General features: G+C 47.1%; 2 protein-coding genes across 4 annotated transcripts in view; both read right to left on the reverse strand.

The window, feature by feature from the left end:
- Positions 1–8,495, reverse strand: part of LOC310832312 (beta-galactosidase-1-like protein 2) — a 63,135-nt gene extending 54,640 nt beyond the window's left edge. For 2 of the 3 annotated variants that reach the window (XM_083713980.1, XM_083713979.1), the window contains exon 1: positions 8,139–8,495. In XM_083713980.1, the coding sequence (XP_083570106.1) occupies positions 8,139–8,488 (350 nt within the window). In that variant the 5' untranslated portion in view covers positions 8,489–8,495. Of the gene's footprint in view, positions 1–92; positions 194–8,138 lie in introns of those variants that run through there. The other variant, XM_083713981.1, reaches the window with a different exon arrangement.
- A 5,345-nt stretch (positions 8,496–13,840) lies between these two features.
- On the reverse strand, positions 13,841–24,648 carry ACAD8 (acyl-CoA dehydrogenase family member 8). Its single transcript, XM_083714716.1, has 11 exons — positions 24,478–24,648; positions 23,171–23,271; positions 21,951–22,120; positions 21,744–21,853; positions 20,650–20,726; positions 19,935–20,072; positions 18,801–18,936; positions 18,588–18,685; positions 17,251–17,403; positions 15,956–16,058; positions 13,841–14,936 (listed from the first exon to the last, which is right to left on the reverse strand). Exons 1-11 carry the CDS (start codon positions 24,575–24,577, stop codon positions 14,884–14,886), a joined length of 1,239 nt encoding a protein of 412 aa, XP_083570842.1. The 5' UTR covers positions 24,578–24,648; the 3' UTR covers positions 13,841–14,883.
- Positions 24,649–24,723: the final 75 nt, after the last annotated feature.

Genomic DNA, 24,723 nt, shown 5'->3' on the forward strand with positions numbered 1-24,723 from the left:
CTCTGTAACCTCCAAAGTGACTGACTTATGCTTTCTACTTACACGAGGGAGCATTTAGCAGAACTGTGGGTTTTATAAAGGCTTCTGCTCACCTTCCAGGAGACACAGAGCAAAAATAAACACGAAGCAGAAGAATCTCAGCACAATTAAAGCACATCAAACCATTACTTTATCTCTCTCTCTCTCTCTATATATATAGCAGGTGTTTGGGAGGGGGTGGCATATGGTTTCCCCACCTTTCAGGATCCACAAGTTTCCCAAATATTCCAAGCCCCATAAGAACAGACACCCAAAAATCCCCGCAGAGATGAAACACCCTCAGGAGAGCTAAAAAGATACACCTGCAAAGACCGGCTTCAAAGTCAGGTGGGATCCAGGACACAGAATGAGTTATGGGGACAGGCTTGTCATCCATCAGTGCTTTGATGGATATATATCTAAAAGCAAAACAATCCCCCACCCACCACACTAGCAGCACCAAGGCTGACATGAGCTACTATTAGCCTGACACAGGAACTGATTTATAGCTCTGGCGATCCATCTTTCCTTGCACATTACTTTTTATGATCGACAAGGAGTGGTTGTATTATGTGTAGCGCTTATTTTAAAGCCTTTAAATCATATCCCGCTAGATATGGCATCACTCTCCAGTAATGCCCACCCCCCCACTCCCACCCCCCACTGCCACAGCCACCCCACTTGAAGTCTGCTTAGGAAAAATTTCCCCTGGCAGTGACTGCCTCAGCAAAATTCTGGCTTTCTCTTTGTTTCTGTGCTATGAGATCTCAGCTCTTACTCGGTAAAACACCCACAGGGACACATGAACATCCCCAAACCAGTCTCTTGTGGTCTCTCCCATTCCATCTTTAATCTGTATTTATGGGTTATTATTATTTTTTAATGCTATTGCGTTTATATCCCTCCTTTTCCTCTACAGAGCTCAAGACGGCATACATAGTTCTCCTCCTCCCCACTCTATCCTCACAACAACCCTGTGGGGTGGGTTGGCCTGAGAGTGAGTAACGTGGGATGCAATCGGATTTTCGGCGTTTCAAAGGATAGGGAGAGGAGAAAGTGTGTGGCAGCAGTAGGAGCAGAATGTCACATAGGTAAGGATGAATTGAAGGGGACTTGAGGGGTTCACAAGCCACATTGAGCTAAGATATGGATGGGCCCTAATACTCGGCAGTGGATCCTACCTCCGCCCCCCCCCCCGGGACATAACATCACAGATTACCGTAATTCTTACTTAAACTCCTGTAAACCTTGACCAGAATATACATTACATTTAAAGGCCTTATTAAAAACCCATCTCCCCACTGACCTTAGGGCTATGTTTATTACTCAACTTTAACAGGTCACAGATAAGAATAGCTGTGACAGCATTCTTTGGAGGAGAATGAATCTACAAGCAAGAAATGATGACAGGCAGACAAGAAAGAGTCTGAGCTGGTTGGAAGATGACTCTGGAAGAGGAAGAATTAAGAAGCAGGACAGAACTGGCTCCTGCAGGAAGAAATATGTGCTGATATTTGTACACACGCACACCAACCAATCTCCCTAAGGAGGTGCATCTGCGTAAGCAGATTTATGCTCACAGATCCCTTGCTGAATCAGGAGCAGTAGGCACAAATCAGGTATGCACCTCGATATATGTACCTGAATGAGGTTGCAGCATTGATAAGGAACTTGGCAGCATTGGTGAGGAACTTGTGGCCCTCTGGATGTTGCTGGACTACAACTCCCATCATCCTTGACTAGCAATCATTCTGGCTGAAGAGGCTGATGGGAGTTAGGAGTCCAGGGACATCTGAAGAGCCACAAGTTCCCCACCCTGGGATATGAACTATATGGCTCTGAATGGGACTCTTACAAAAGTTCAAATGTGCATCCCCACCAATGATCTCAAGCAACTACTCACACAGTGGCATCTTGCACAGGTCCTATTGGTGTTAAATTCTTGGGAGAACTGCAGTAGGTCAGACTGTGCCATATGCTAGATTGCATTGCTAGCAGCCTCTCTATGTTCCCATTCTACTTATGAGCAATAAACTTCTCTAGCCAGCAACCAGGTCCCATGAGTCTCCAGGTCTTAAAAAGGAGACAGCTAGCAAATTATTTTAATAAAAGGGGGTGGGGAGAACTGGAAGGATGAATGCAGTTTAATGCTTTCACCCAGAAATGAAGGTAGGGCAACTCTGTGCAGCCCAGAAGGCTGGAGTAACGGGCAGGAACCTTTTCTGCTTTTATCACTTTGCAAACCCCCATCTACATTGATGGAACTAAATCGATATCAGCCTATTTTGCCTCAGGCTCAATTCTGCCCTTTTCTAGTAGCAGATGGCAGGTTTAGAAAGGCTATCTGCTACTTCATAAAATCACAGCTTTGTTTGTTTTAGAATTGCTCTTTGTTTCTTTGTGTGCATGCCCTGTTTCCTAGATTCCTTCATGCTTGCTTTGCTGCTTTGTTTGCACTGTGCAGGGTCAATGACAGATATTGTCTACACCTTGCTGGGGAAGATAGTGCTTTGTTTGTACCTCACAAAGCGATAACAAATTAACGACATTACATTACTACTGCTCTTGCTAGGCTTTTAGTGGTGGCTGGGGGAGTAATTAAAACATGTGGGCTCTGAACAGCACCAAATCTGCCAGACGTTAGAGCTCCAAAGAACAATACTAGCCTCTACTTTGTAGTGGACCAGCCTCCTATTTAGCAGCTCACCTGCAGGTGACCAGAAATTTCACATAGGTGACTGAGTGGGCTGGTGCAGGAGGGACAGGTCATTCCATCCCTCCTCTATCCATCCTTTTGGTAGAAGACTCATTGTTTACGAGCCTGCTAAGATGCTACCTTTCTATGCTGGTGGCCAACACAAGCTACCAGTCTTTTAGCAAGATAATTTGTGATCCCATTTACAAGGCTGTTACATATTTTAAAATGAAAGTTTTATACATCACATAGAATTGTTCACCTGGCAGAACATGTATAAAACAAGGGAGGGAAATGGGGTATATTCTGGGAAACCCAAAGGGTTGGGTCGCATGCCAATCCATCCAAATGTGTCTTCAGTATAAACCATAGCTTGCTTGTCCTGTAAACAGTATCCCAAAGGAAACAGAAAGCTTACAAGCATTCTACAACTGCCCATAGCTTTATCCAAGGGCTGAATTACACTTTAGTCTTGATATTTTGTAAAACCAGGTGCCAAGTCATACAAAAAAGATTGTGTGTGTCTGTCAAGCAAGAGCAGGTGAAAAGGACGTCATGGGGGGGGGCACTACTGAAAGGATACCAGAAATAGCAGGATGACACAGGGCCCCAGTATGCCAATGTTTCAAAATGAAGAGCAAGCGGCAGTCTTTAGTACACAGATTTCTTTCTATCACCTCTGCTACCTGGAAAGTTATAAAATCTCAACCATGTTGGTTCACTGCTAGCACTGAACATTGTGCAGCCAGGGAACAGGTGATTATAAACCCACATAAAACAACAAAGGAGCATAAACTATCAGATCATAAGTAGGCAAAGACACCCCTCAATCAGCAGTCTTTTCTCCCACAACCACAATGGTAAGGGGGGGCTGTCTCTTTGGGGCCACATACACAATCACACCCTTCAGGTTAGTTTAAGGCAGAATACCTACCATAACCTAATAATGTTGCTTAGAGTCACACTCTATAAGCATAATGTGAAAGAGAGGGAGGGGGAAATCCTCTCCTATTCCCCACTGTGATCATCAAAATGGAACAGCAGCTCATCAACAGGTCTGATAATCAAGATGTTTCTCTTCCTTAATTTATAACTAGTATCTTGTAAACCTTGACTTGACCTTGCGTTTGGCACTGCCTAGCGAAGTGCTCAGCCCAGCCCAGCTTCATGCAGCCTCACAGTTTTAGGGGAGTTAGAACCATAAAACAATGAGGTAAAACAATAAATTAAAACAACAAAACGAAGCACTAAAAGGAGTTAAGAAATAAAATGGAAGAGAAGATAAAAACAAATGCTAAGGGTTGGTTACAGAGCAGAAACTTGCCTTCGAGTTGGCCTTACAGCTCAAAAGCCTGCTTCAAGCATTCAGCAGTGCACTAACATCTGAAGTGTATTTAATCTGAGACACACAACAGGAGAAAGTGACTGCTTGCATTACCTGGTTGGCAGTTTCTAGAAGATCAGCCTGAATTGTATATGTCTTGTTTATGTGGGATTTTTCTAGGTTTGACTTGGGTTAAAGCTGATCAAGGCTGCAATCCTAGACACACTTGAAGCTCCACTTCTCAAACCTCACACATGGGGTACCTGTGGTCGTCTGGATGTTGTTGGTCCCCAATTTCCCTTAGCCTCAGTCATCAAGGCGAAGGATAGGAATCAGAGTCCAACAGCGTCTGCAAAGCCACAGGTTCCCCACCACTGCACCAAGTAAACATGTTTAGGTTTGTGCTGCAAGTTTTATAGTGGCACAGTAAGTGATCATGTAAACCGCAAAATGCAGTTATTCATGACCTAAAAAGAAAAATGCATTCATGTACAATAAACCAGTACATTTCCTCTCACCGGCTGCCAGACAACCACTTGAGAAATATTGCTTGTCTCTTTAAACATGGTGATGCACCGGAAGGATATAAAGCTGCTGAGATGCCAAACCTTTCACCAGTCCCTTCGCTCCCCTTCCTTCCCTGCCTACTGTTGATAGAACTGAAGTCCTACTTGTTACACCAGACAGGAGAGGAGAGTGGGCTAAAAGGCCAGTGCAGGATCAATGTGAGGAATATAGTCAAAAGAGGAGATTAGAGACCAAAAAGGATTGGATAAATTCATGGATCATGCTATCAATGTCTACTAGCCCCACAAAAGCTATGTTCTATCTCCACTATCGAAGACAGTACGCTTCTGAATACATTGCTGGGAATCACCAGTGGGAAGAATGCTGTTGTTAATCAGGTTTCCCACAGGCATCTGGCTGGTCACTGTTAGAAAAGGATGCCGGACAATATCAGCCACTGACCTGATGCAGCAAGATTCTTCTTATGTCCAAGGGGTTGTAGCCAAAGTAGCACTACGTTGCTGGTTTCATCAATGCTAGGATTTCTCAGTGCACAACAGAATATTCTCCCTCCCTCTTTCCTAGTCCTGAATCTATTATGAGTTTTCCCCAGCCCTGGATAGCAGATCTGGGTGGAGGGGACATGCAGGGGTAATGCTAGGACGGGAGGGAGAGACAGAGTTAGTCTAATTGAACTAGTGGTGATTCTTGCAAATGCACAGCTAATTAGTTGAGCACCTCCTTTAATGTTTAAAAGCAACAGGATCTCCGGGCTCATTGTGGCAACTCCGCGTTGCTGTATGGAAACAAGTGTCTCGTAACAATGAAAGGCAGCCTTTTATCTAACAATGAACCTGGTAGCCATAGGTGACAAGGAGTTCTCTGAAGGCCAGTGAGCAAGTTGGTCGTTCCATCCAGCCTGCTTAGAAGGCAATGTTTTACTAGCCTGCTAAAAAGCCACTAGTCTACATTTCCATGCTAGCCTCAGAAGGCAGGAGTGTGCTTCCCCTTTTCTATGGAAATGCAGGCTATTAGTCTCTTCTTAGGCTAGTGAACATTTTAAAAAAATTTTTAAGGCTAGTAACTTTTGTGGGTTTCCTTTTAAGGCTGCATAAGGAGTCTTGCAGGGACGCGGGTGGCGCTGTGGGTAAAACCTCAGCGCCTAGGACTTGCCGATCGCATGGTCGGCGGTTCGAATCCCCACGGCGGAGTGCACTCCCGTCGTTCGGTCCCAGCGTCTGCAGTTCGAAAGCACCCCCGGGTGCAAGTAGATAAATAGGGACCGCTTACCAGCGGGAAGGTAAACAGCATTCCGTGTGCTGCGCTGGCTCGCCAGATGCAGCTTGTCACGCTGGCCACGTGACCCAGAAGTGTCTGCGGACAGCACTGGCTCCCTATAGAGTGAGATGAGCGCACAACCCTAGAGTCGGGCAGGGGTACCTTTACCTTTAAGGAGTCTTGCACCTTGCAGAAGTGGGAGGTTACTGGAAAACTATTTTTTTTATTATTATCAAAAATTGCACTGGTAGTAATCTAAGTGAGGAGCTGGATTGCACCCAATGGCCAGAGTCACCCAAATAACATTAGAGACAAAAGGCTGTTCCTACATGCATGCCAAGAGCCTTTGGGCAATCAGGTTGTTTCCTGACTGAACACAAGGAAGAGCTGTGCATGCATAAGGCCCTTTCTTGCTTGGCCAGTGGGCACAATCCCAGACTCTCTCATATGTTCAGTGCTGTACATGTGTCATGTGTAAACATGGTTCACTATCTTCCGGTTATAATGATTTACAACTTCTCAGAGTTCTTAAGACTGAATTTGGGTCCTGTAAACTCTTGAGCTGTGTACATGGCATACATTTAAAGCACATCCCCCACCCACCCCAAAAATCCTGGGAAATGCAGCTTACCCTTCACAGTGCTACAACTTGCCAGCACCCTTAAGAAACTACAGTTCCCAGGATTGCTTGGGGGTTGGGGTGTGCTTTAAATGCCTTGGTCTTGAGCTAAGGAGAGTGGTAATGTGAATCTTTGATGGAGGGCTGCAGGGGCAAACTGCCTAGAAAAGCACAATCATTCAAGCCAGGCTGCTTACAAATGTTCCAATATTTCAGATGAGAACAGGGACACACTCATATCGTTGTTAACACTCACCCACCCTTCTGCATATTGCTAAGAGTTCCTTCTTCCTCTCTGAACTTGTTTACCTTGGAATTGCCCATCTGACACTGACTTAAGAGGATGGAGGAAGTTTCTCCTTTTTGTTAAAGATATACTAGAAAGCTTTGAGTTCTCTCTCCTATGATTCTCAAAAAGAACTAAAGTACACTGGAGAGCACCTTCCTGTCTATGTATGTGCCCTGGAGTGACTGTACATGCCCCAGTTCAAAGATTTAATGGTTAGAGACCAGGGTACAGGCAGCAAGCTTGAGAAATTGCAAATGGACCTTCTCAGACATTTTTTAAAATGCAGTTTAGTACACCATGTTTTTAATAAGTCACCCGTAAAATCAACTCCCATTGTTCTTCACCACTGACCTTGCTGGCATGGGCTAATGTAATATATTTGCCCAACCTGACGCTCAAACCCACAACCCTGAGATTTAGAGTCTACCACTCTACTGACTGAGCTAACCCTTCAGGCTCTGCTGAATAGGGGCCACTGGAGAAAATTGCTGATTTCTGAACCAACCAGCTGGCCATTTCTAGTTAGTTGACAAACGTACCTGTCAATTAATATGGTTGTGTACAATTCTGAGGAGAACTAGACTCGCAGATCTCCTTAGAGAAGTTCTTCAAAATAGGTCCTGCAACTTGCGGTGCTATTTTTCCCCCCTATCTCTAAGATCATTAGAGCAGTTTGATTTGCAGAGACAGAGCATGTGAACAGGAAAAGCTTCATGATAGCCATCTTCAAATACCTAAAGGGCTGTCACATGGAAGATGGAGCTAGCTTGTTTTCTCCTGTTTTGGAGGGTAGGACCTGAACTTCAAGTTACAAGAAAGGAGATTCCCACTAAATGTCAAGAAGAACTTTCTGATGGGAAGAGCTGTTCGACGGTAGAGCTGACTCCCTTTGGAGGTGGCGGCCTCCCCTTCATTGAAAGGTTTTTAGCAGAGGTTGGATGGCCATCTCTCATGAATGATCTAGTTGTGCAGGGGGCTGGACTAGATGACCCCTGGTTCCAGTCCAACTTGTCCAATTCTATGAACAACCTTGCAAGGTAGGTTCACTCTTTATACCTAAAGCAACCTTATGCTGTATATAATTTGGAAAGGTGGGGGGAGGCAAAAATGGGGGGCAGAGGACCATGGTGAAAACATGTTCCATTGAAGGTGGGTGGGGTCACCCTAGGAGTAAAAGAGGAGAAGCCTGGATTTAACCCCCTCCCACTAGAATGGGGCTGGGAGGAAGAGGGATGAAGGGTCTATGGGCGCTCCAAAGGGTGGATGGAATGGGGGGGGGTCTTTTGCCCATACATGGGCATGGGCGGAGCCCTTCAAGGGAAGGGCGGGGCTCGGCCGGCAGGAGGCGGGGCCAGATTAGCATATCGCGTCCAGGCCCCGCCCCTTTCTCCTCAGCGGCTCCTCTCACCTGCTCAGCACGACGATGGCCAACACCAGCAGGAAGGCGCCCGCGAAGAGACGCCGCCGCCGGCGCCCCCCGCAGCTCCACATGCTTTGGAGGCGGCCCGGCGCAGCCCCGGCTCCGTTACCAGGGACTCCGACTGGCGCTACCATTGGCGGCGCCGTTACTAACACGGGCGCCTCCCATTGGAGGTTGGGAGGCACCTTCGCACGGTTGTCGTTGGCCGCCGCCGAAGCGCCGAGACCGAAGGGCGGGAGCGTCGGCCCGGTCCCTCCAGGCGATTGGCCGGTGTCGCGCCGCGTGAGGCGGGACCAGTCTCTCGTTCCTGATTGGGCGGACGTTCCCCCGTCGATCATGCTTCGCTCTCTGGCTCCCGCTCTCCCACCTGTTCCCCCTCGCGAGCGCCTTAGGCTGGCGAGGTGCCATGCCGTGCAAAAGGCAAAGGGGCGGGTGGACAGAAAGCGATGCTGGAGCTCTGCACATGCTCAGAGGCTGAGCGATCCTGGGCAGCTGGCTTGCCCGTTGGCAGCTGGCCGCCTGCACGCTCAGAAGTGGAGCTGGACTGATCAGGTCACTCTCCCTTAGGAGTAGCTGCCGGAGTGCACTTTGCACATGCTCAAAGGCTCCGTGCACTTGGGCAGTTGTCTGTCAACATGCTGGACTGAGCAGGTTCGTCTCCTTTTGGGCGGGCGCTGAAGTACACTCTATGATGCTGCGAGTGGCTGGGCAGCTGCCTGCCCTTTGGCAGATGGTTGCCAGCACAGTTCAGAAGTTGGGTTGGAGCAGGCGACTCTCCTCTGGCATTGGTTGCAGCAGTGCATTTTTCACCTGCTTAGGAAACATGGGCCCGACTGGAGAGGGCCGACTTTTCATTCCGGTGGTTGCAGGAGTGCACTCTGTACAGGCTCAGCAGAACCCTCTTTATCAACACAGTCAACGCCGTCCTGCTAAACAGGTTTATTAAGGCAGAGCTCTGAGGGACATACACACCTGGGTGACTCAACAGAATTGACTGATAAGCTTTTCTTGGATAAGTCAGGTCAGGAAATTGCAAGTGAGGGGCTGGGATGTAGCCCTCAGGCACACAGAAAGCTAGCACATAAACCCTCACCATTATGTGCTAGATTTCTCCATGTACAGAGATTTTTTTGCGAGTGTGTGTGGATTCGGGCATATGCACAGGGAAAACATTCAGATATGCAAACCCTTAGCTCCAGTCTGAAACCCTATCTTATCAGAAAAGCTGCTCCTACTTGATTTCCTGTGTTGCTACTGAGTAATCTTAGACTCTGAACTTAATAGTACATCCCATCCCTGCCTTTTTGAGATGTTTCCTAGTTCACCTCAAATGCAACTCTGCTGCATTTGGGGCCCTGAAATTTTGACCCCAATCCTCCCTTGTTGGCAGTGCTGTTGATTTTTTCTATTTAAACAAAGTACAGTGGTACCTTGGGTTAAGAACTTAATTCGTTCCGGAGGTCCATTCTTAACCTGAAACTGTTCTTAACCTGAAACACCACTTTAGCTAATGGGGCCTCCTGCTGCCGCCGCACCGCCGGAGCCTGATTTCTTTTCTCATCCTGAAGCAAAGTTCTTAACCCCGAGGTACTATTTCTGGGTAAGCGGAGCCTGTAACCTGAAGCGTCTGTAACCCGAGGTACCACTGTAATCCCTGCTACATAGGAAGTGTACAGTACTTAGGATGGCAGTCCCTTTGGTTATCCTGTCAGCAGTGGCGTAGCGTGGGTTGTCAGCACCCAGGGCAAGGCAAGTAATTTGCGCCCCCTAACCCGTGGATTTGCGCCCCCTAACCCTAACCCTAACCCCCAGATGTTGCCGCCCCCCCTGCACCCCCCACGCTACGCCACTGCCTGCCAGAATTAAGAATAAAGGTAAAGGACCCCTGGACGGTTAAGTCCAGTCAGAGGCAACTATGGGGCATGACGCTTATCTAGCTTTTCAGGCCAAAGGAACTGGCATTTGTCAGAATACAAGTTGGATCAGGCCAATGGCCCATCTAGTCCAGCATCATCTTCTCTCAGTGGCCCAACAGAAACCAGTGGAAAAATGGCAAGCAAGGCCAGCAGCTGCCATGCAGAAACATTCCTGCTTCTGACTATGGAGAAAGAGCCTAGCCATCATGACAAGTAGCCATCAATTTCTCTCTCCTCCATCAATTTGCCCAGGCACACACACACTCCCTGGCTCTTTAGAGCCTATCGACTTCCTTCCCTCCCGCCTCATGGCTTTCAAAATTAACCTTTATATCATTGCATTTTGTACATTTTCCAATTCTAATTACACTCATTACAAAATAACTTAGAACTTTAAATAAATATAGAAAGGTAGAAAATTTCCCATTGCAAATCTTCAAACAACCCTGCTAGTGATTTTAATTGCTTACAATAATCAGATATCGTATAAATTAACTCCAGTCCTTTTGGAATACTTGATCTTGCTGGTTTCGGATTTTTCCTGTCAGCTTTGCCAGTTTTGCAAAGTCCATCATCTTCATCTGCCACTCTTCTTTCGCTGGTACCTCCTGTTGTTTCCATTTTTGGGCCAAGAGAATTATTGCCGCAGTTGTTGCATACATAAACAGTTTTTTATCTTCCCTTGGTATCTCTTCACCCACTATCCCAATAAAAAGGCTTCTGGTTTTTTAACAAAAGTAGTTTTAAACATTTTCTTTAACTCATTATGCATCATTTCCCATAAAGCCTTTACCTCTTTGCAAGTCCACCACACTTTACCTCTTTGCATTTCCAGCACTCATTACTGTAATTTTCGCTCCATAAGACACACCTAGTTTTTAGAGGAGGAAAACAAGGGAAAAAATATTCTCAACGAAACAGTGGATGTATGATTTTTGTGGTTCATGCTGTGGCCACAGACATGTGATCTGATGGTGAATTTGGGGTGACCCAATGCAAAAAACCTGAGGATCCATGCGGATTTGTGCTTTGAAACCATGTTTTGTGCCATTGCAGCCCCACGCAACAGTGGGTGCGTGATTTTTTTGGTGCAGGCTGTAGCCATGGACATGCTATGTGATCTGATGTTGAATTTGGGGTGACCCAATGCACAAATCCTGAGGATCCATGGGCTTTTACCTCCCCTCTCACAGGCAGCCTCCACTAGCATCCCTTATCTCTCTTTTGATCCCACTGATCAGCTATTTCCTTAAAACACTCCCTTCCCTCGTATACCTTTGTGTCTTTTCCTTAACTGGAGCAGTTTTTTGCTCCTTCTTTTCTTCTAATTTCTCTCCTTATTGCTTTAGTCTTCCTGTTTCCCCCCTTGGCAAGTTTGCTGTCTTTACCTTCCCCCACCCAGGCAGTCTCCTTTATCTCTAGCTTCTCTTATCTCCCCAATCGGCAAACAATCAGCGGCTTTGTTTTAATACCCACTTCCCTCTTTCAAAAAATAAGAGCATGATTTGCTTTTTGCCCCTGGGCAATTTGGCTCCAGGTACCACACATTTGCTCCATAAGACGCACAGACATTTCCCCTTACTTTTTAGGAAGAAAAAAGTGTGTCTTATGGAGCAGAAAATACAGTAGTTCTTGTCTTATACACAGTTTGCCCGGTCTTTTAAAGCCATCCACTTTCATGGCCATCCCTGTCTCCTATGGGAGTGAATGCCACAGTTTAACTATGTGTTGCGTGAAGAAGCACTTCATTTTATGTGCCCTGAATCTTCCAACATTCAGCTTCATTGGATGTCTCCCAAGTTCCAGGAAGAAAAAAACTTTTTTCACTATCCGCTTCCTTCATGCCACGCATAATTTTATGAACTTCTGTCATGTCACCTCTTGCCCAAATTTTCTCTATACTAAAAAGTCTCAGACACTGCAACCTGGCCTCTTAAGGGAGTCACTTAAGATTGTAAAGCTCTCCTTCTTGTACAGAGCTCTTCTCCGGACTCTCTGAGTATCCAGAGAAGCTATCTGGGGATATACCCTGCAATCGCAACAGGGTAGGAAGAATGGTGTGGCCAGCTCTACAGTTGGGAATGGACTGTTGTGGAATGCAATGGTACTGTCCTAAGGAGGCCATTCCAGAAATGAAGACAGAGCAGGGAGATTTTTAGGTCCTGAAAATATTCAAGGCATAGGCTTGTGACATAAACCAGAGACTCACTGATGGACCCACTTCCATGGAAAGGTGTTGCCCATAAGTAAGTTGGGGGATTTCTCTCTTTTTATTTTTCGCAGTGGCCCAACTGTCAGTTGGAAGACACTGGAATGATTTGGGCAGTAAGATGCTGTAATGTTTGTACCTGAAAATCTAGAAGGCCACTTTAACAGGGAGATTAACTAACCAGATACAGATCCTACGGAATCAAAACACAAAGGTCACATTTTATACCATTTGGCAGTGTTTTATTGCACATATAGCTGATAAGGAGCATGACTGGCAGCCGCCATCCTTAGGTCGCTTTGGGACACTGCTGCGTGAAACACACGACCAATAGCAGCAAACAATGGTTTTGGTTTGGTTCTATGTTTGTATCTCGCTTGCCCAGCAACAAATGCATTCCTGCATTGCAGGAGGTTGGAGTAGATGAGCCTTGGTACCTTCCAACTCTTATGAAGATGAAAAAGAAGTGTAAATCCTTGTTCCTTTGTAAATATAATGATGCAAAGGAATATCAGCAGTTTGACGTAACCAGGAGAAAGCCAATACGCCATGCTGCTTACTTTTTGCTGATCTGTTTGTATATTATCTTCTTTTAAAAAGTAATATTATATATACCGTATTTTTTGCACCATAACACTCACTTTTTTCCTCCTAGAAAGTAAGGGGAAATGTCTGTGCGTGTTATGGAGGGAATGCCTACGGGTGGCATGCCTACGGATTTTCCTCCTCTAAAAACTACGTGCGTGTTATGGTCGGGTGCGTGTTATAGAGTGAAAAATATGGTGTGTGTGTATATATATATATATATATATATAAAAAAAATACATACACACACACACAATTTTTAAAAACTTTTTAAGAAAAGAAGGAGGGAGAGATAGGAGGAACAGGTCTGACCCCCTTCTTTTGCTCAGATTTTTGCTGGCATTCACACACTCTTACGTCAGAAGGCACAGAGTTACCGGTATACTTCCCATAAATTGGGGGGGGGGAGGAGCCATGACTGTTTAAAGTGGAATCATAGCTCTTTAAAATGTACGATGTGAATGTGACCAGAATGTCAGACTAGGATCTGGGAGCTCAGGGCTCAAATCCCCACCCGGCCATGAAGCTCCCTGGATGACTTTGGGCCAGTCACTTTCTCCTACCTCGTAGGGTTGTTGTGAAGGGAGGGGGAAGAGAACCATGTATACTACCCTAAGCTCCACCCTGAGTGGAGATATGAACGCAAAACATAAATAAATGAATATTTAAATTATGGTGGTCTAAACTGTCACCTATATATAAGCGAATGCGGATCTGTCCTCTTTTTTGATGATGCATAAGCAGCCACTTTGTGGAGGCCACTCGCCCGCACAGGTCCTTCCGATGGCATTGAGAAACCTAATGCAAGGTGGCCTCTCATCCCTGCTTCCTTCCCAACACCAAGCCACCTGAAGACCACCTCAATCTGCCAGCCTTGCAACGCTCTCTTAAGGCTGAGGTACAGGAAAAAGCAGCAAAAGGCACATCAGCAGGATTGTACTCTTAACCAAAAAAATAAGGGGGGAAATGACAATGCAAACCAAGTTAGCAACAGCAATTTATTGATTCCAGCATGGAGTAGTAAAAGAAAATGACCTGGATCAACACTCTTGACACTCTTTGTGCTATTGGCACACTGGAAACTGCCAGATTGAGACCCTGTTGTGTGTCAAAAGGCTTTCCTGCTGCAGCCAAAATGATCTGATGGTGAAGAGGATTAGCACCATCTGAACGATGGTGGGAGACAGAGCGAGCTTTGGTGGAAATCGAGGGGGTTGCCGTGAGGTTTAAGACGTGGGGAACCTGTAGTCCTGGAGGACTACCAACTCCGACTTCCATCAGCTCCAGCAAGCAAGGCCAGGAATAATGAGAGCTATGGAAGGCTGCAGGTTCCCGCTCCTTACAGGAGGGACTAAGTTGCGGCCTTCCAGATATTGCAGAACTACAACTTCCATCATCCCTGACCAATGGCTATGCTGACTCCGGTGCTGATGGGAGATGTCAGCAACATCTGGATTTAGCCACCCCTGATTTAGTAAGAGAGGCGAGATCTCCTCCTCACCTTCCAACTTGACCTTAAAAAAAGAGGACCTATGTCTTGAAAGAAAAGGCAAAGCTTAAAAGGCCTTTGTGGTTTTCCCCTGGGGAAAAAGGTGTAATCTCCAGGAAATAAGGATGTAACAAGATTATCCCTTTCCCCCAACCTGTGCAAAACCCAGAATGGATTTTTTCTTCCTTCTGCCCACCCACATTGCAAGGCTCTGGTATCAAAGCTCATCAAAAGACTGTAGCTCCCGCCTTCAGGAATTGGGAGCTAACTTGAAATGCTGGAGAGGATGCAGACTGTTCAGTTTCAGCTGTGTTTCTTTTGGAGGAGCAGAGAAACGGGGCTGCAGCTGGCCTTTCGAGGGCAAAGGCTCTGCATTCACCACCTGCCACCTGGTGGGTTTTGAGCTGTGCCCATCGGGGAAGAGATCGGTAGGTGGGTGGAGTGCTGGTGGTGAAAAATAAAACTCTCCTCCAAACTCTCCTTGTTTCAAATTCGTATCCAGCAAAGCAAAGGTCTGAAGACCAGCTCCTGACGCTATGCCTGTAGCAAATTCCTGGCCACGATCATCCTCATCACTTCGTTAGTGCCTTATGGCCAGTAAAGCCAGATGAAAGAGAGACAGACAGACAGATGGACCAAGAGAGAGAGAGAGAGAGGTATTTGTTAGCAAGTCACAGAACTGTGTGTATTTGGTGCATGCACTGTAAGTGCTGGGGATCTAGACACAGATGGGGAATTCTAAGAACCCCAGTTTTCTTCCTTCCATAGATAAAGCAAACAAGTTTATAGTCCTCATGGATGCAAAGGTTGAAAGTATGCAGGCACTACCTGCTTACAACCGCAATATCCTACCCAGGGAAAGGGATGTAGCTCAGGAGTAGAGCATGCCCTTTGCATGCGGAAGGTCCCAGGTTTAATCTCCAATGGCATTTCCTGGGGATTTCCCTGCCTGAAATCTTGCAGAGGTGCTGCCAGTCAGTGTAGACAGTACTGAGCTAGATGGACCAATGGCCTGACTCCGCATAAGGCAGCTTCCTATCTTCCCTATGTTGATTTTAAAAAGCAGCAGGTTTCCTAGCTATTTGTTAACTTGGGACCAAGTTCCCACAGGTTGCACCATGAGATGTGGCCGACCCGTGCAAGTGGGAGACATTGGTGAAGCCATTATGCAATCAGCTCATTGTAGCTTAGCAGTTAATGAACATTAATGTGGGTCTCAACATAAACAGAAAACTACAGAGCAGGGGCTGCAGTGAACCATCAACACAGGAATCTAGGGACATAGGAAAGTGTCTTACACCGAGTTCAGACCACTGATCTGTGTTGTCTGCACCTGTGTTCTTCCCCCTGCTGTTGGACTACAACTCCCATCATCCCCAGCCAGTCTCGCCGCTGGTCAAGGATGATGGGAATTGTAGTCCCATCTGGGTAACCCAAGGCTGACATACACTACATCGGCTGGCAGCAGCTCTCCAGGGCTTCAAGGGGGAACAATCTCGGGCCTACCTGGAGATGCCAGGGACTGAAGCAGGTTCCTTCTGCATGCAGTCACTGGAATGAGGCAGGCAGCAGCCAAGGCTGCAGGGCAGCACCCCACACAACTCACCTTCCAAAATCTGGTGCACACGGATGTCTCGTACAAACTGCTGCACTGCGTAATCCTTCAGGTACCCGTAGCCCCCGTGCATCTGCAGGGCTTGGTTGCAGATCTGTGCAAGACGGAATCAAGTAAGAGTCGAGCCCTAGAGCCGGGAGGGTGGGGGAGGAAATGAGCCAGTCCACAAGCCAAATGTGGCCCCTGGGACCTCCCACTTTGGCTGGGGGTGCGGGGGCGAAAACCCTTCTATATGAGCAGACAGGTGTCTCTTCTCCAAGTCCAGGGGACTGGGGTTTTTTGGAGGGGTGTGTTTACTATAGCCGGGGTGGGAAAATTAACCCTCCCGTTCCCCCCCCCAAAAAAGCCTCACACACAGCCCATGCCACAACTGAACTTGAAGAAGGCCTTCTATTGCACCAGTAGGATGCTTTTCTTTAAGCCTAATTGCTGGGAGAAGAATTAGTGTACGTGCCTGGTTAGAGTGCTGGACACTAGGACGTCAAATCCCCACTCAGCCATGTAGCTCACTGGGTGACCCTGGGCTCGTCACCCACTCTCAGCCCAACCTATCTCACAGGGTTGTTGTTGTGAGGATAAATCAGGAGGACTATGCACACTACCTTTAGCTCCTAGGGGAAAAGCTGGGATATAAATGTAAATATAATAATAATAATAAATAATAATAATAATAATAGCAGCAGCAAAGTAGAACAGGGACAATAAATAATTGAGTTTAAGCACCAGTCTTAAAAAAAACGAAAGCAGAGAGAAAGCAGACACAATAGCCTAACGAAGAATCACAGAAGCCTGGATTAAAATACAACACTGCCACCTAGTGGTTGAGTGAGTTAACTACTAAACAACAAACCTTCCCTTGACTTGAATAGTCGGGCCTATAGATTTGGCTTTTGTTTCTCCTCCTGCTCTGCTTTCAGGGATAGTGGAAGCAGCAGTCTGCAAACTGCCATTCCTTGTGCTTGTTTCCCAGCTGCTGCTGCTGCTTCCTTGCAACAGTAGCTGCGGTGAACAGCAGCAGCACCAGTGAGCTCTCTGGGCAGCCTTGCTTGAGAGAAAGTGGGCGAGCTGCAGCAGCAGCTAATGCAATGGAGGTATTTTCCCACTTCCTTGGGATCGTTACCTTTGACTTACCACTTCTCGATCATTTCCCAAGATGGCGTCTTTTAAATACCAAGGAAGAAGCCTCTAACGTTTGAAGATGCAAAAAGTGCCACCTTTGCAACAGCAGTAAACATGCATGTCTTTGGTTTTGTTTTGGGGGGGCTGGAGGAGGGGGATTTGCCTACCGCAAAACATTCATCCGTGGCAAAGAGCTTGGCCATGGAGCAGAGGGCCACAGCATCCTCGCGCCCCTCCTGCAGTGCCTGCGCCGCGTTTCGCACCATGAGCCGGGCAGCCACCAAGCGGGTTGCCATCTCTGCCAGCCGGAACTGGAGGTACTGCCAAAGGAGAAGCAGCAAAACAGGTAAAGGCGTACCCAGAGGACCAACCCAGCAAGTGGCCCCACCGCTGTGAGGCTGCCCTCTCCCCCTATTTCTCCCCAACCAGGGAGCGAGGGGGCCTGCCCATAGGGGTGGGCCAAATGCTTGCATACAGAAGGACCCAAGTTCAGCACCCCATGTGTGCAGGAACAGACGCTTGTGTGAAAGCCACCACAGAGGGGCTGCTGGTCAGTGTGCAGATGGTGTCGTGCTCAGAGGGGTTCACGGTTGGCAGCACCTTGCTACGTCCCTCCTCGCTGGATCACTTGTAGGCCACATTCACATCATAAAGCACTGCGATGCCACTTTAAATAATTGGTGCTTCTTGCAAAGAATTCTGGGAGCTGGAGTTTGTCAAAAGTGATGAGAGGTGTGACGGGATCTCCTATTCCCTTCCCAGACCTACAATTTCCAGAGTTCCCGGGGAGGAGGGATTGATTTGTTAAACCACTCTGGGCACTGTAGCTCTGCGAGGGGAATAATAATAATAATAATAATAATAATAATAATAATAATAATAATAATAATTTTTATTTATACCTAGCCCTCCCCAGCCAAGACCAGGCTCAGGGCGGCTAACACCAAATATAAAAACAATTGATTGAAATACAACTTAAAAAACAGGATTAAAATACAACAACATTAAAACGCAACCTCATTTCAGTAGAAAGTCAATCAAAAACTTTGGGGGGGATAAAAATGTCAACTCTTCACCAAGGCTAACTATTCAGACTGGTCCAGACTCAAAACAGGACCTCAAAACAGCTCTTGGCACTCTTAACAAATTACAGCTCCCAGAATTCTTTGGGGGAAGCCATGATCTGAAGCACAACGGGTCAGGGTGCCTGGCTGTTAGCTGGAAAGCTGCCAGTTCGAGCCCACGCAGGGACAGTATCAGAGCATTGGACTAAAGAACCCTTGAGAACCTATGATTCTAGGGATATCATTGTGCTTTGAATGGACGGTGTGAATGTGGCCTTAGCTTCTGCCCTGAGTGCAAAAGGAGGTGTGGAATCACTCCCAACCCGACTTGGAGCTGCTGGGGACCAAACCCGGGACCTTCTGGTTGCAAGGCAGGGGCTCCAACCACTGAGCTGCAGCTCTCGTTTCAGGAGCGACAGGCTGTCGTGAGATGAAGTCACCTGATTGCTAGCCAGCAGCTCCCCGAACTGCTTGCGGACGTTAAGGTGATCCCGAGCCAAAAGGACTGAGGCATGGGCGGCACCTAGAGAGCAAGAAGCTGCAGGAGGAATGGGGAAGAAGACTCCATTATGCACGGGAGGCCTGGTGTCGTGTCCCCCCACCCCTGCCCCTCGTGGGCAGCCCAAACCTCCCACTTTCCCTTTCGCTCTTACCAATGTTAATCCTCCCTCCATTCAAGCCCTTCATGGCGATGTTGAAGCCCGTTCCTTCGTCTCCCAGCCGGTTGGCAACCGGAACGGCACAGTCCTCAAATATCACGGCGCGTGTCGGCTGGGAGTTCCAGCCCATCTGCAGGGGAGGGGAAAACAGAAGAGCCTTTTTTTGCTCCTGTGCTCCGATGCCACTGCTGTGTCTTAAGTCCTATGGAACACTCTGCCACTAGAAATTCAGCAGGGTGCCTTCACTGCTAACCTTTAGACACCAGCTGAAAACATTTCTGTTCTGCTGGGCCCAGGAAATAACCTGAACCCTGCAATCATCCTCTAAAGCCCTTTTTCATGTGCCACCTCCACGAGAGATCCAGAGGGTAGCAACGCAAGAAGGGGCCTTTTCTGTAGTGGCTCCGCATTTGTGGAATGCTCTCCCCAGGGTGGTTCGGCTTGCACCTTCATTATACACCTTTAGGCATCAGGAGAAAACATTCCTCTTCAACCAGGACTGTCATCCGATGCGCTTTTAAATGTAACGTGGGAGGGGAAATTATTGTGTTTTTTCTGTTCTTACTTTTATCATGTATTTTGTGTTTTTTTAATACTGTATTTTTATGTCGTGAACTGCCCTGAGATCTACAGGGATGGGGCAGTATACACATTTTCAGTGCTTTTTTTTCCTGGGAGGATGGGGAGGTACGCATACCCCTAAACATTTTGTGAATCTCTGTACTTTTGTGAATTTTCTGTATTTATTTTTCACAATTCCAACTATAAAATGGTGATTTTCTTGAGTCAAAATGAGAGTACCCTTAAACATTTTTTAAAGAAAAAAGCACTGCACATTTTAACAACAACAACAACAACAACAATTTTAAAACAGAGCACCATTCTTCCACAATGGTTTGTTGGTGTTTGTTTTTAACTTTTTATAGTTTGATGTTTTTATTGCTGAAAACTGTTTTGATAATGATGTATAAATAGGATATAGAATTTTTTAAATAGAGAAATAAAATATACCGGCTGGCCACTTAAGCAAGTCCCCAAAGTGGCAAAAGTGGCATATTTTTAATCTGAATGCAGCATGCACCCCAAAAGCTAAGAGTGTCTCCTTGCCCCCCCCCCCAGCCTGCTTACCTTTTTCTCCTTTTTGCCAAAACTCAAGCCAGGAGTCCCCTTCTCCAGAACCAGGCATGAGATTCCTTTGGGACCTGGCCCTCCCGTCCGGCACATCACCACATACAGGTCTGTGTCACCACCACCGCTAATGAAGGCCTAGGAAGACAAGAAAAAGGATGTCACAAGAGAAAGAGGAAGGGAAGGAGGGAGGGAGGGAGAGTCTACTAGAGCTGCATCTCCAACTCTGGTCAACATCTGTGCATTTGGAGAAGGGAAGGGAATGGGGTGGGGGAGGCAGCTGCAAAGCAGCAGGAGCCAGGGGGGGCTCAGCAGTAGGTCCCCTGCTTTGTTGTTTGTGGGCAGGTATCTGACTGCTAGCCCACAGCACACATCTGGAAACAAGACTGCTCCTGAAATGATAACCATCACCTGACCTAACAACACTGCGCATTTATCCGCTTCCCTTTTCAAAGGTATCTTAAGCCAGATGGCTGTAAGAAAAACAAGTGGAATTCCCAAAGCAATCTTCAGAACCAAATAATTTATGTGCGGAAGGCATGGGGTGGGGGGAAGCAGGGAGAAAATATTGCATTCTGGACATCTGCAGCAATGACTGCTTGGACCACCGAAATAGCCTAAAGAGGGGGAGGTAGTTAATTCTGCACAAGAATATTTTGGAGGGGTCGTTGAGGCAAAGATGAAGAGTGGGTGTCAAAGAGGAGGACCCTGGTACCTTGGAGCCGTTCAGAATGTAAGTGTCCCCTTTCTTCCGGGCTGAAGTTAGCAGCGAAGCCGCATCACTTCCACTTCCTGTTTGGGAAAGAAGAGGCAGACAATTGCAACTGAGATACAGTTAAAAGAGCAATAAAGAGTTAGAGTCAGACAAGAGAGGCCCGGGTTCCAATTTTTGGGGTGCTCACAGGGTGGCCTTCATCACCTCAGATCAACAAGGATATTGTAGAGCCAGAAAAGGCTCAGAAAAGGACACCCAAAATGAGCAAGGGAATGGAGTGACCCCCCCCCTCCGCCAGGTGAAGAAACACTGCAGTGTTTGGGACCTTTTAGTGAAAAAGCAAGAAAGAGGTGGCATGATAGAGGTTTATAAAATTAACCATGGCATGGAGAGAGTTGATGGAGAAAAGTTTTTCTCCATCTCTCATAACACTAGAAGTCGTTGGCATCCAGGGAAGTTGAATACTGGAAGATTTTTATTGATATAATAAAAAATAATAAGTACTTTTTCGTACTATGCATAGTTCAACTATGGAACTCACTCCCGCAGGAGGCAGTAACTACAGTGGTACCTCAGGTTAAGTACTTAATTTGTTCTGGAGGTCCGTACTTAACCTGAAACTCTTCTTAACCTGAAGCACCACTTTAGCTAATGGGGCCTCCCGCTGCTGCCACGCCGCCGGAGGACAATTTCTGTTCTCATCCTGAAGCAAAGTTCTTAACCCGAGGTATTATTTCTGGGTTAGCGGAGTATGTAACCTGAAGCGTATGTGACCTGAAGCGTATGTAACCCGAGGTACCACTGTAGCTTGCTTTGAAAGACTTGGATACATTCATGGAGGGGTCCTCATTTTCCATCTGCAATCCTGAGACTGTAGAACACTGTCTGAAGTGGCTTCTGTCCTCTGCCATTTGGACTCTTAATTTCATCTACTCTGGATATCCTCAAAGGTTTTTCAACTGTTTTCTTCTTCTTCTATATGAGGGAGCGGAGATACTTACCTGTTTCTTCATTGCTTCTGTTGCTTTCCCACAGAAATCAATACAATATAATTTGATGAAAAACTTTTAACTAAATGTACAAATCTCCCTCACCTGGCTCAGTCAGACAGTAGGAGGAAAGCTTCTCCATGCTGCAAAGCGACGGGCAGAACTTGTGCCTCTGTTCCTCTGTCCCAAAGGTGTCAATCATCCAATTGCACATGCTGCAGCAGCGACAACCACAGGAAAAGGGGTCACAATGCAGACCCTCTGCCTGAAGGCAGCCTTCCTGGCCAAGCCCTTCTGCCTCCCATTACTCACTTGTGGATGCTGGTATAAGCTGTCGTACTGACACAGCCCGTCGACAGAGCCTCAAAGATGATGGAGGTGTCGAGCCGGGACAACCCAGAGCCCCCCACGTCCGGCTGCACGTAAATCCCACCAAACCCCAGCTGAGCTGCTTTCCGCACTGTCTCCACAGGGAATATTTCCTGCAAAGAGAGAGAGGTGAAACAGTTCTTCATTTGGGTTTTCGACAAATCTTGAGGTTTTGTCCCCCCCCCTTCTCTTCCTTTTCTCAAGGACAACTATTTCTTTGAAGCAGCAGGTGAGCACCCCTCACCCACCGACCACAATATTGGCTTACTAGAATAACTGCTGCTTAAGAGGAGCTAGGAGAGCCATCTTCAAATATCTAAAGGGGCTGCCACATGGAGAATGGAACTCTGAACAGGATGACTTAAACCAATGGTTTTGAGTTACAGGAAAGGAGAGATTCCAGCTAAACATTAGGAAGAACTTTCCGAGGCTAAGAGATGTTCGCCAGTGGACTGGACTCCCTTCAGAAGGTAGTGGACTCTCCTTCATTGGAGGTTGTTGAACTAAGGTTGGATGGCCATCTGTCCTGGGAGCTTTAGTTGAGATTCCTGCATTGCAGGGGGTTGGACTAGATGACCCTTGGAGTCCTTTCCAACTCTATGAAAACATTTTAAAACTGCTATAAACTTCTTAAAAACCGCACACATCCAAAATAAATTGAAGAACAGACCATGTGTCCAGACAGACCCACTAAAGCAGATGCTTTTCAGCAGGTTTTTAAAAGAATATAATAATAATAGTAAAAATAATAAAATTGTATTTATATCCCGCCCTCCCCAGCCGAAGCCAGGCTCAGTGCGGGGTGGTGCTTGCCTAATGTCAATTGGCAGGGAGTTCCAAAGTTCCAGGTGCTGCCACACAAAAGGAATTACTCCTTACAAATGTGGAGGGAACACTGCATGGCTTTGAAGTGGCAAAACCTGATGAATACATATTAAAACATACTCCAATGAGGTGCATTTTGAAGCACAGGGTAACTTACCAGTGAATAAACAAGCGCTATCACTCAGAAGCCAGGAAAGGTCACCTTTAACATTTTATGTTTGCTAGTGAGTGGCAGAAGCGAGCAGCTCCAAGCAAACAAACCAATCAGCAGTAGCAAACAGCGGCAGGCTTTCCCCACCTGCTCTCTTGGTAGGGCACACGCCTAGTGGATTCCTCACCTTTTCATCCCACTCAGCCATGTGGGGGGCCATCTCTTTGGCAGCAAAGTCAAAGGCCACTTTTTGGAACTCCTTCTGCTCCTCGGTCAAACCCACTGTGGCTGGGAGGCAGAAGAAAGGGGGAAAGCTTTCAAAGCAGAGACAAGGAAAAAAGGAGGAAGAGATCCTCCAATAAACAGGTCACTTTGGGTTAATGAAAGTAATATTTATTGCTGCATGCCACCCAATCTCCAAGTAGTGCGAGGTTCCAGGCGCCGACCCAGGGTTTGGAGACAGTAGAGACTGTGGTGTCTTTATGATATATGGTTTATTTACATATATACATAAGCTGAGCCTATGATGGAGGGAATCACACCACTAACACCCCAAGGCAGTCTTGCTCTTCCCTTGACGATAGTTTGTATTTAAACAGATATCAGGCATGGCTCTGACTCCGCGGTTAGCTATCTCACCAAGAAAGTGGCCTGACTACTCCAGCAACTGAATCCTTGCCAGGTCCAGGAATTAGAAGGGGACTTGGGGATACGGCCCAACTCACATTATTTATCTGGAGCATTCCTGCTTTGCTTCTGAAACAGCTTGCACATAATCAGCTAAAACAAGACAAGTTTTCTGCATGCAGGCTCGCAATTCAAAAGCCACGGCACAGAAGGAAAAAGGGGCAGGGAGGGGGGGTGGAAATGCCAATTGTTAAAAATTAAGTAATGGTTCTTGTAATGAATAACTGGAATGGCCTCATAGAGCTGATGGAATGAATTCTGCTTCTCATTTCAGCACATGAGGAATAATGGGGAAAGCCACAGCGCACTGCTAGAGCATCTGCTTTGCATGCAGAAGGCCCCAGATTGAATCCACAGTGGCATCTCCATGCTGACTGGGATCAATTGGGAGTTGTGGCCCAACAGTATTTGGAAAGCCAGAACCAACCTCCCTCTCCAGCAAGAATCCTCCTTAATAGCGCCATTGCAGACAGAAGTCCAACAGACGAAGCATGACCCAAACAGCACCCCCCCGTGCTGAGAACGGCAAGCAACCTCCCCTCCGATCATCTCCGTGCAAAAAAGGAAGAATCAACTGCTGTAGCAGAATAGTTGGCAGAAGTTCAACCGGTGGTGTCTTCCTCCCGGTACATTACCACGCGGTGGCCAACGCAACCTGTTGCATCTCTGCCTGCCGCACCTCCGCTAAAGGCAAAGGAGTCCGGCTATTTGCTTTCCCCCCAGCTAACAGACGAACTCCGCTCTTCCCCAGAGGACTGTCCCTAACCCGAAACAGCAGACTCTTAGGTTATCTCCCCTTAATCTTACGGTCTATGCAGGAGACGATGTCTCGGCGCCCCCATGCGTGCCTCCGTCCAGGAAGCCTCCTCAGTTGGGCCCCCAGCCTGCAGCAGACTCTCCAAGCCATGGCCAGCACCACCTAAGTCGCCCGGGCAGGTGAACGAGGTCCGGGTGGCCGCTCTGCATTGTGGGAATCGTTGTTCTCAGCTCCACAGGCTGCCGTTACTTTTCTTTCTGGCTCCTACCCAAGCAGACTACAATCCCCAGAAGCCA

Source organism: Podarcis gaigeae, assembly GCF_964106915.1.
Source record: "Podarcis gaigeae genome assembly, chromosome: 15".
NCBI classification, from domain to species: domain Eukaryota; kingdom Metazoa; phylum Chordata; class Lepidosauria; order Squamata; family Lacertidae; genus Podarcis; species Podarcis gaigeae.

Coding starts and splice junctions, on each gene's coding strand:
- ACAD8 (XM_083714716.1), bottom strand. CDS start 24,577: ATGGCTTGGAGAGTCTGCTGCAGGCTGGGGGCCCAACTGAGGAGGCTT. Junction 20,727..21,743: donor CTACTGTCTGACTGAGCCAG/GTGAGGGAGATT, acceptor TTTCCCAAACAG/GAAGTGGAAGTGATGCGGCT. Junction 18,937..19,934: donor TTGGCAAAAAGGAGAAAAAG/GTAAGCAGGCTG, acceptor CCTCCCCTGCAG/ATGGGCTGGAACTCCCAGCC.